Source organism: Myotis lucifugus, unplaced genomic scaffold (assembly GCF_000147115.1).
Source record: "Myotis lucifugus unplaced genomic scaffold, Myoluc2.0 scaffold_417, whole genome shotgun sequence".
Lineage (NCBI taxonomy): Eukaryota > Metazoa > Chordata > Mammalia > Chiroptera > Vespertilionidae > Myotis > Myotis lucifugus.
Window position 1 is genome coordinate 341,039 of NW_005871465.1, and position 10,026 is coordinate 351,064.

At 63.9% G+C, this 10,026-nt stretch overlaps 1 protein-coding gene across 1 annotated transcript in view; it reads right to left on the bottom strand.

The window, feature by feature from the left end:
* Positions 1 to 947: 947 nt before the first annotated feature.
* Positions 948 to 10,026, bottom strand: part of MGAT4B (mannosyl (alpha-1,3-)-glycoprotein beta-1,4-N-acetylglucosaminyltransferase, isozyme B) — a 14,817-nt gene continuing 5,738 nt past the window's right edge. The window contains exons 3-17 of the mRNA XM_023743889.1: positions 9,849 to 10,019; positions 5,087 to 5,272; positions 4,847 to 4,987; positions 4,636 to 4,769; positions 4,226 to 4,272; positions 3,838 to 3,951; positions 3,568 to 3,643; positions 3,336 to 3,450; positions 2,878 to 3,008; positions 2,619 to 2,726; positions 2,336 to 2,529; positions 1,882 to 1,960; positions 1,714 to 1,801; positions 1,515 to 1,627; positions 948 to 1,412 (exon numbers count right to left, since the gene is read on the bottom strand). Of these exons, the coding sequence (XP_023599657.1) occupies positions 1,389 to 1,412; positions 1,515 to 1,627; positions 1,714 to 1,801; positions 1,882 to 1,960; positions 2,336 to 2,529; positions 2,619 to 2,726; positions 2,878 to 3,008; positions 3,336 to 3,450; positions 3,568 to 3,643; positions 3,838 to 3,951; positions 4,226 to 4,272; positions 4,636 to 4,769; positions 4,847 to 4,987; positions 5,087 to 5,272; positions 9,849 to 10,019 (1,721 nt within the window). The 3' untranslated portion in view covers positions 948 to 1,388. The remainder of the gene's footprint in view (positions 1,413 to 1,514; positions 1,628 to 1,713; positions 1,802 to 1,881; positions 1,961 to 2,335; positions 2,530 to 2,618; positions 2,727 to 2,877; positions 3,009 to 3,335; positions 3,451 to 3,567; positions 3,644 to 3,837; positions 3,952 to 4,225; positions 4,273 to 4,635; positions 4,770 to 4,846; positions 4,988 to 5,086; positions 5,273 to 9,848; positions 10,020 to 10,026) is intronic.

Here is a 10,026-nt window from a genome sequence, read left to right on the forward strand (position 1 = left end):
GGAGGGCGGGGGGAAGGGGACCCCACCCCAGTCTTTTAATAAAAGTGCTCGCGACCAGACCCCGAAGGCTCTCTGTCGTTCAGGGTCGCTTTCCGTGTAGCATTCAGTCGAGTGGGCTTCCTGGGGGGGGGGGGCCGGCCGAGGAAGGAAAGTCGCCCCCCCCCCGCCCCGCCTCCTCCAGCAGGGCCGCCATCCGGCCTTAGGTCCGTCCTCTCCCAGCCCAGGGCGCCGTCTCCCCGAGGCTCACCCCATGGCTCCTCCTGCGGTCAGCGCCCTATTCCTGTTCCCAGGCCTTTACACCAGACATCAGGGACCCTTTCTCGTCAGCACTGGGCCCCCGGTGTCTAGAAATGTAGGTTTTCAAGGCACCCTGCCTCCGATGGGGGGGGCGTGTCGAACGTGGTAGGCGCTTTCAGAAGTCGGGGTGCCTTGAGGGACGACTGGGGAGGACCTGCAGGCCGCCAATAACGTCCCTCAAGAGTGACTTTTAGTCCCGTCTCGGGAGGAGCTTTGCAAGCAGGTGACGATGTGTGCAAAGGCCCCGAAGTGGGCAGGAGTCCCCACAATGTGTCAGAAAGGTGGGGAGGTGATGGAGGCCTTGGGCACCGTGGAGGAGGGCAGGGCCAGGGCCTCGGCCCTTGAAGGGGGAACGGGGCGGGGGTGCCTTGGGTTTGAGAGGCCCCACCGCAGGCAGTTGGGGTGGATGCAGGAAGCTAGGGGCGCGCTTGGAGGCCCTGTGGAGGGGGCAGCTTTCGAAGGCCAGGGCCCGGTTCCGCGCGGCCCCCACCTTCCAGTAGGCAGACCCTTCACGGTGGCCCCGGCCTGGACCGGGCAGCGCCAGGAAAATGGGGTTGTGCAGAGGTGGCAGCAGGTGGGCACAGGTGGCATCACCTGGTGCCTGCTCCCCACCCCCCCCAACTGGAGCTCAGGGCACGGGGTATGAGGCACACACTTCATTAACCCTTTATTACAAGTCACGCTCTTATAGAAGTATATGTGGACTTAAGTGAAAAAAATCAAATGTATCCAAGAATAAAAAACACAGCACGTAAGTAGTATATGCATTCCAGTGTTCGCGCCGGAGAGCACAGGCGCCCAGGAAAAGCTCTTCTAAAACGGCCTGGCTCCAGCCCACCTGCCAGCTGCGAACAGTTCAGGGCGGCACAGGCCGGCCTCAGGCACAGTGTGGGGACCACCACCTCCTCCCGCGGCCGGGCGGGTGGGCAGCACCAGCTCCTGGGGCCTCCCGGCCAGCGGCAACCCCAGGCTGCTGAGAGGTGCCAGGAACAACCCCTCAGGCTGGGTGGGCCACATCTGGCCCTGCGGGGGCAGCAGCGAAGACGTCCCTGGTCTCCTGGGCTTCAGGGCCAGTCCTCAGAAGTCCTCCGTCAGTCCGCCTTCTTCAGGAAGATCTGGAAGAGCCGGCCCGGGGTCAGCAGGGGCCACAGAGCTGGCCCCAGGTAGCCACTCGGAACAGCTCCGTGCTCCCTGCGCCCTGCCGTGTCCTGCCTCACCTCGCTCAGAATGACCCACACGGGCGAGTCTGTCTGGATGGAGAGGCGCAGTGCTTCCAGGGGACCGAAGGCAGGGTCCACCTCGCCCTCAGCCACGCCTTTGTAGAAGGAGCCTGGGGACGGCAGTGCTGAGAACTCGTCCCAAGACCCCTGCTCAGCCCAGCCTCCCCCCCACCTCTGCCCGCCGGACCCCACTCACCTATCTGGAGGTAGCCGTCGGGGCTCCGCGGGTACCGGAGGGTGGTTGAGCGGCCCTCCTGCAGGGCCTCCTTGTCTGACTGGGGGTTCTGGGGGCGAAATCAAGGGGCTGAAGCCAGGGCTGTGGGAGAGGTGGCCTCAGTGCACACCCACACGCTACCACACTCACATCGAAGGGCAGCACCTCCACAGAAGTGTTGAAGAGCTTGTCCTCTGGGTGCTCAATGTTCCCGCTGCGGAAGAAGAACCTGCAGCCAGGCAGGCCTATGAGCTGCTGCAGGGTGGGAGCTGCCCAGGCACACTGCCCAGCAGAGAAAAGGCCAGGCTTGGGCCCCGGGTGCTGGGCGACGCTGGGCACCACCAGGGGCAGCCATTGGCTGTGCAAGAGAGCCAGGCTGACTCCTTGGAGGATGGTGATGGGCAGCGTCACTGAGCTCCCCTGGGCCCCGCCTGACAGTCTTTACAAGGTAGCTACCATTATGCACCCCACTCTTCAGATAAGCAAACTGAGGCACGGCAGGGTGGAGTCATTTGCTGGGGTCACAGAAGTGTGTGGTGAGGCCTGTACCCTGGTAGCCACCCTGCCCCTCCCCCTGTGGGGACCTGTGGGTGCTGTCACTGACCGCTCAAGGCGCAGTGGCTGGAAGAAGCGGAAGCGGATAAAGTCCCCTGCAGCAGGCGTGAAGGCCCAGAAGAAATCCTCCCGAAGGTAGGCCTTCTCCAGGGTGAAGTGCTGGTATGTTTTGAGGCTCGTGCTCACTTCGGCCGGCGGGTTCATGTGCTCCTTCCGTAGCGCCTGCTTCCCAAAGTCCTTGTCCTGGTTCCGGGAGACAGTGCTGCCGAGTGTGCCCTGGACGGGCCCTGCTGCCCCTTGCCCACCCCACCCAGGCAGAGCCGGGCTCCCACCTTCAGTTTCTGAATCTTGCCCGCCAGTGAGGAGTGCGTGCCCACGTGCTGGAAGAGGGACGGCTTGAAGCGGATGCGGAGGTTGGCCTTCTGCCGGTCACAGTGCTTCTGTGGGGGGAGGGCAACGTCTAAGTGTGAGCCCCCCCACCCCCCGCCCCCAGCAGCACCATGTCCTGAGTCAGGCGCACACCCGCAGACAGTCCACGCTGGAGGTTGCGAGCGGCACCGCCCGGCCTGCCGCTCTGCAGCCCCTGCTCACCGCGTCCTTCTCAGGGTTGCAGACCTTCACCCACAGAATGTGGTCCAGGAGCCAGTCGATGGGCTTGTCCCGGTAGAACATGAGGATGAACTCCACAATCAGGCTCAAGTCCAGGGACTTGAACATCTTCCCTGGTGGGGAAGGGGGTACGGGCGCTGAGTGGGCAGCTCTGCCCTGCCCTGCTTCCTCTCCATCCCCGTGGGAACCACTAGGGAGGGCCCCACAGCAAACCCTGTGCCCAGCTGCAGGCAGGTGTGGGCACCCAGGGCCAGACACTGATGGTGACGCTGAGGGCAGGTGGGAAGAGGCCAGAGGTGGCTCCAGTGGCCTGGAGCGGTGTTGCAGGGTGTGGGGTATGGGGCAGGGTGGGGGGTGGGAGGGTTATGATGCGGGGGAGGGGGGCGGGAGAGACTGAGGGGCTCTGTTCAGGTCAGTGGGATGAAGGGTGGGGGACCCACCAATGAAGCCCAGCTGGGAGAACTCCAGGATCATCCAGTCCTCTGAAGGCTGCTGCAGAGCGAAGTTCTTCATGGTGCTCAGGTAATTGGGCTTGGCCACTATGTCGTCCTCCAGCTGCACCGTGAGGGGCAGAAGGGCCTGGGACTCAGGATGGGCACAGGGCAGGGCGGCATGCATCTCCCAGGCCCCGCCAGGGTCTGGGGAGGGGCGCAGAGCAGGGCCGGTGCTGACCTGTACGTAGTAGATGCCTTTGGACTGCGCGTACATCATGAGGAAGCAGTAATCGAGGTTCTGTTTGGTCCTCCACCTGTGGCCGGGGGCAGGGCCTCGGAGCTCAGACCCTCCTCCTCTGGTACGGCTGCCCCGGCACACTTGGCGCGTAGACCCCCACCCCATGCAGGGTCCTCCAGTGGAGAAGTGGAGGCACTACAGCCAACGGCCTGGCCCTCAGCACAGGGGAGAGAGGTTGCTGGGGGACCTGGAGAGGGGCAGTGCTAGTACCTGACTCTCTCCTTGGGGTCCCCAAAGGACTCTCGGAGCCGGGAGAAGTCGGGGTAGAAGTGCGGGGAGGGGGCGATGACCTCCAGGAGCCCGGAATGGATCTCTGTGGGGAACCTGGAGGACAGGAAGCCCAGTGGGTGTGCGGCCTCCAGGGCCCGGAGCAGGGGCCGAGCTGAGCAGCCAGACCCTGTCCCTTCTGAAGGCCCACAGGCAGCCATCACTGAGGCCATGGGGCTTGGAGGGGTTGGGCCACCTCTACACACCCACTGCCTCCAGCCCACAGGGCAGCACCTCCTCAGGTCACTGTCGTGTGGGGGAGGCAGGATCTGCCTCCCAATCCGCCACCAAGGGCCTCCTCCCACCAGCTTCCTCGGCGGCCAGTACTCACAAGGCCTTTATGTTGTCTGTCACCAGCGAGGTGTACTGCGGGTCAGTCTGTGGGGAGACCAAGCAACCACCCTAAGCAGGACTGGAATGGCCTGGAAGAAGGGCCAGGGGTAGGGGCGCGGGCCTCACACGGAGGGAGTGAACCCCGATCCTGAGGGCCGAGTGAGGCTGGGCCACAGGGGCCTCAGAAAAAGCCCTTTGGGTAGGTACCTGGGGTGGGGCAAGTAGGTAAACGGCATCTCCACGAGGGGGCGCTAAAATCTCAACTTTTTATCTTGATAAATTTGTGAATGACAGGGACCTTCTGGTAGCGCTCCCCTCGGGATGCTGCCCTGTTTGCATTTCTCCTTCAGTCATTGGGTGCCAGGTGTCCCCTGGGAGTGGGTCCCGGCCCCGGCCCCGCCCACTCGCCTCGGCAATGAGCACCACGATGACCGAGTCCTCCTTCTCCTGCGGGCTCAGCTCCGAGATGAGCGAGTGCAGCGTGTCCGTCAGATAGGAGTGCACCTCGCGCCGCACACTGGGGATGCCCATCACCACGGACACTGCGGGGAGCAGGGGTCCTCAGGCCTGGCCACCGGGCCGCCCACCCCTGCGAATGGCCCTCCGGCCCCGCCCCTACCTCCCGTGCGGCCCTGGCCCACGCGCACTGCGGGCTGCAGGCTGCTCTCCTGGGCCAGCAGGTGCGGCAGGTGGTGGAAGACGGTGGGCAAGTGCAGCACGTGCTTATGCGAGACGTTCCACGGCTTCAGTCGTGGGTCCTCTGGGAGGGTCAGGAAGGACGGTCAGACGGTCAGACCGCGGGCCTGCCCGCAGCCCCGCCTGCCCTGCCGCCCGCTCCCCCGCCCGCTCGGCCTCTCACCGGTGAGCCTGCCCCAGGTGCGATTGCCGTCGCGGTCTCGCAGCGCCTGCCTCTCCGACACGGCCCTCTTGATCTCGTCCAGCACCAGGTTGAGCTCCTTGGAGCGCTTGAGGCTCTCCTGCTCCGCTGCGTGCAGCCGGTCGCGCAGCGCCAGGAACTCCCGCTGGTACACGTCCACCACATCACCTGTGGGTGGTCCGCAAGCGGTCACCAGGGGCGGCCTAGAGCTGACCTACACGTTGGAGGGTGCCAGCGCATACACCTGCGTGCCCATCTGTGCCACAGGCCATCGACTTCTGTTGTCGTGTCTGCCACATGGGAGTTTTCGGGGGCTGCACAGGGTCACTTTCAGGTCACACTGACACACCTGGGGGAGAAGCCTCCACTGGGGAGCAGCACTGTCCAGTACTCTCTCCTGCCCCCAGGCATTTTCTCCTTTGAGGGGGTATCTGAAGTGGGAGGGCTGCAGGATCACTTACAGTCCCGCGTGGGGCAATCCTTTTCCACCCTCTGGCTTCTTGCCGCATCTACTCCTGCCAGCGGGTGGGACACCCAAAGGTCCCATCCAGGGCACAAAGACCCAGCCCTTCCTCAAGGGGTTTCTTAGCACGAGCCACACCTGGATTCCCTCAGTCTCACACCAGCCCCAGGTCTGGCTGCTGCTGCTCCAGCCCCCAGCGCTCCAAGGAGCAAATGATGTTGAGAAACTAGTCCAGGGTCATTCAGTGAGTCAGCAGCAGAGAGGGGCCATTTCTGATGCGCTGAGGCCTGCTTCTTGGGAGACCCGTGTCAGAGCCTCCAGCAAGACCCATTTCGGATGTTGGGGTGCAGGGTGAGAAGCACAGAGGTGGGGCTGCCTGACAGTACAGAGGAATCCCTAGGGTGCCCCTACCTGGCTCCACTGGTTGGGCAGGGACCAGTGAGCAAGTATGAGACAAACAACATTCCTACCTGTGGCTGGCACAGCAGGTCCTGGAGGGCTGTGCACACCAGGCTTTCTGGTCTCACCAGTGCCACCTTCATTTGCTATCACCCACAACTCCTTGTCCTTGCCTAAGGGCCATGCTCCACACACATGCTGTCCTCTCTTCTGCCTGGAACCCCTTTCCTCCTCTGGACCAAATGAACACCGTGTGGCCTTCAAGGCCTGGTTTCAAAGTCTCCAAGTGCAGGAATCCTCTCCCACCCCCCGGCAGCTCTTCTACCCCTCGATCCCTGGTGGTGTCACTCCCCACAGCTGTGTGCACCAGAGGTCACAGCCAAGGCAAAGTTCAGTCACCTCATGCCCTAGATGGTTTGGCTCAGCGGATAGAACGTCGGCCTGTGGACTGAAGGGTCCCAGGTTCAATTCTGGTCAAGGGCACATGCCCGGGTTTCGGGCTCGATCCCCAGTAGGGGACCTGCAGGCGGCAGCTGATCAATGATTCTCTCTCATCATTGATGTTTCCATCTCTCTCTCCCTCTCCCTTCCTCTCTGAAATCAACAAAAATATATTTTTACAAATTTCAGTCATCTCAGGACACTACTACCTCTGGAGCACTCCATCCCCAGCTGGCCCCAACCTCCACCCCCTTGGGGTGGGGAGGGCCGAGGTTGTATCAGGTTACAGGTTCTGCACTGGGTTCCAAGGCCGGGTTACCCTGGAAATCTGAACCCTTGAACAGGAGCTGCCGGCCCAGCAGGAGGCAGTTCAGAGTCACCTGGACATAGCAGGTGGCCTTCCTCCTGCTGAGTCCCTGCCTACCTACCTGTTGGCCCCTGCTGCCCACCCCCGTGCAGTGGGGCCCTTTGTGAAGTAGGGGGATGTGAGGAGGCCTCACCCCCTCTGACTGCTGCCTCTGCCATCCACTCCCCCTCCCTTTCTCTAATCTTTAAGCAGGCTGAGCTCTGTCCAACCTTAGCCTGCCCCTGGCAGACAGGCTGGGTAGGTAGCTGTTGCCCTGAATCACCGACTACCAAGGCCTGGCACAGCCTGCTCCATACCGTGCTGCCCTTCCCAGGGGCCTCCCTCTGCCCAGGTCCTGAGCTTCCTCCATTTACTAAAAGGAGATGGGCCGTGGGGTTCCTGGGCCTGGTTCCTGTCCACACAGACCCTCTTATCATTTCCCTGAACACTGACCCTGTCCCTCAGCAGCCCGCCCGTGGTCCCTCAGCACCCCGCCCGTGGTCCCTCAGCACCCTGCCCGTGGTCCCTCAGCACCCTGCCCGTGGTCCCTCAGCACCCCGCCCGTGGTCCCTCAGCACCTTGCCCGTGGTCCCTCAGCAGCCCGCCCGTGGTCCCTCAGCAGCCCGCCCGTGGTCCCTCAGCACCCTGCCCGTGGTCCCTCAGCACCCTGCCCGTGGTCCCTCAGCACCCTGCCCGTGGTCCCTCAGCACCCTGCCCCTGCCCTGCCTGTTGCCCGCAAGGTCCCCAGCTTCTCGCTTGTGGGCCCAATCTGTCCTCGCCTGTCAAAGCCAGAAGCTCAAGCTCTGTGACTGCTTGTCCAGGTGCTGAGCCTTAGGCCAGAGTTCTGCCAGGCCCTCCTGCACCCCACAACCTGCAAGGGCTGGGTGGGTGAGTGGTGAGTGGGCTGGGAAGGCAGCTCAAGTGATGGAAAGGGCAGAGGTCTGGGAGCCCTGGTTTCTGGGAGCTAGGGCTGAGGGGACCTGGTTTCTCCTTCTATCCATACCTTCTTATCCCAGGGAGATGGGGTGGGGGGGCCTGGCCCCGGGACAGCTGGCCCCAGGGAAGGACTGCAGCTGTGGCCATACTATTGGAGGTTTTCCCACCGGGAAGGCAGAGTAATCAGGACACCTGAGGCCCATGACCACAAGCTTCCCTGTGGTCCCCTCTTGGCTGAAGACACAGACCTTGTGCCCATGCGGAGGGAGGGGAAACGGGCTCAGAGGGACCTGGGCCGGTCTGTTGTTCACCAGCAGGTGGGGCCGGGGTGGAGGGGGCAGCGGTTCACTGCCCCTCCCGCACTCGTACCCATACTCCCAGTCGGGAAGGGCCCCGCTGCTGAAGCTCAGGGTGCCGGGAAGCCGGCCCTGGGCTGCTGTCCTCCCTGGGGAGAGGCTTTCAGCAGATACTTGGCCGAGGGCTCCAGGCTGAGCGCTAGCAGCGCCGGTGCACAAATGTGGTCAAGGCTGGATGTGAAACCCATATCCGGGGCCCTTCTTGCCAAGGCCTACATGTCCTTCCTGGCCCTGGGCTTTCAGGATGCCATCTTCTCCTGCTGCCTCCTTCTTCTCTGGCTACCTGCCCGCCTCCTCCCTTCCCTACAGACCCAGGTTCCTCTGTCCTCCCCCTAAGTATCAGTGCCTGGGCCAACCCTATCCTGAGCTCCCCACTTGCTGCAAACTGGGAGCCAGGATCCAGTCTGGCCTCAGCCTCGCTTAGTCTGGCTTCTCCACAGGCTTAATGCCATTGTCTATCTGTAAGAATAAGAAGGGGTCACAGAAGAGCTCAGATTCAGGCTTCTCTTGAGGCCTCCAAAGATCTGGCCCTACTGGGCCCCCAGAAACAGTGACAGCTCTCGACCAGCAAGGCCCAGGTCACACCCTCACCAGGCCCCACAGGCTCCTTGGCTTCCGCGCCCCAGGGTGGAGGATCCCCGCATCTGAGCTCCACAATTCTTTGTCCGAGGGTGCTCTCATACTCCCCGGGGCCCTGGAGTGCCAGTCTCCTCGATGCCCCTCAGGGAGTGTGAGCCCTAAATGGAGCCACTGGAATCCCCCTCTCTGCTGCTCGGGACACTGGTGGGGCTTGCGCTACAGCCCCTGACATCGGCTGAGGGCCTGCGGCTGCGCAGGAGGCACACAGACACGGCACCCTGGCCAGGACAGGTATCCGGGCTCATCACTCCACCCGCAGTCGGACAAAGGTGCCCTAACCCATCAGGTATAGCCCCACCAGGGCCTCCAGGCCAGTCTGCTTACATGGCCACCCTTCCAAGGGTCCAAATGCCATTCCCAAGGGGACACCCCACTGACGAGACTGCCCAGCCACACTCTCCCCAGGTGACACACCCCACTGGAGACCTGGAGAGAACGCTGCAGTCCTGCCTGTGTCCAGCCCCAGGGGTGTCCCCTCAGGCCCCTGGCCTCCACCCCCAGGAGGACTGCAGAAGGCTGGGCAGGGCGGGCAGGGGGGGCAGGGGCAGGTGGGAAGGGCGGCTGGGGCCGAGGGTCAGGAAGGCTCTAGTCTAGCTCCTCCCCAGCCTCATTCTGTGTGGCTGGGGGAACAGGGAAGCAGGAAGTGGAGGGAGCAGAGGTTGGCTGACCTCAGCCCAACCGGATCCTGCCGAAGCCCCGCAGGAAGGCCAGGAGGCAGGAAGGAAGCGGCTTTTTCCTGGTGGCTCCTGCGCTGCAGGCTGGGTGGACAAGGGCTTGCAGTCCATCCAGCCCCTGCCATCTCCAGCCAGTACTGGAGCCCGCCTCCCCCCACCTCCTACTCCCGCGGTGCCAGCCAGACCCAGAGGGCCACGGTGCTGGGTGGGCCAGCCTGACCGAACTTGGGGGGGCCGGGGGGGGGGGGGGGGGTGAGACCACACCAAGTGAGTTCATGGGCAGCTGGGGCCGGGCTGGCTGCTCATGAGGTCCCCCGGCACCCCTGGGCCGGCAGCCCCTGCACCCAGGCCCTGTGGAGCAGTCCCGGGGCCACCTGTCATCGAGGGGGGTGCGGACACCCCAGAGCAGCCCGGGCAGCGGGGGTGTGACCATGTGAGCAGGGTGGTGCGCGGGAGGGTCGCCGTCGGGTGTCCCGCTGTCCCTGCACACCTGCCTCGGGAACACGGTGCCTGCTCCTGCGCAGGTGCCGGGAGCCCCGGGGAGCACTGGGCACGGCCGCCGTGACCTTGCATCGCTGCCCCTCGAGGACCCGAGGTGCCCAGGTGCGGGGGGGAGCGACCACCTGGCCGGGCGCCGCGGGAGGCACCGGCGAGGGCGAGTCTGTGTC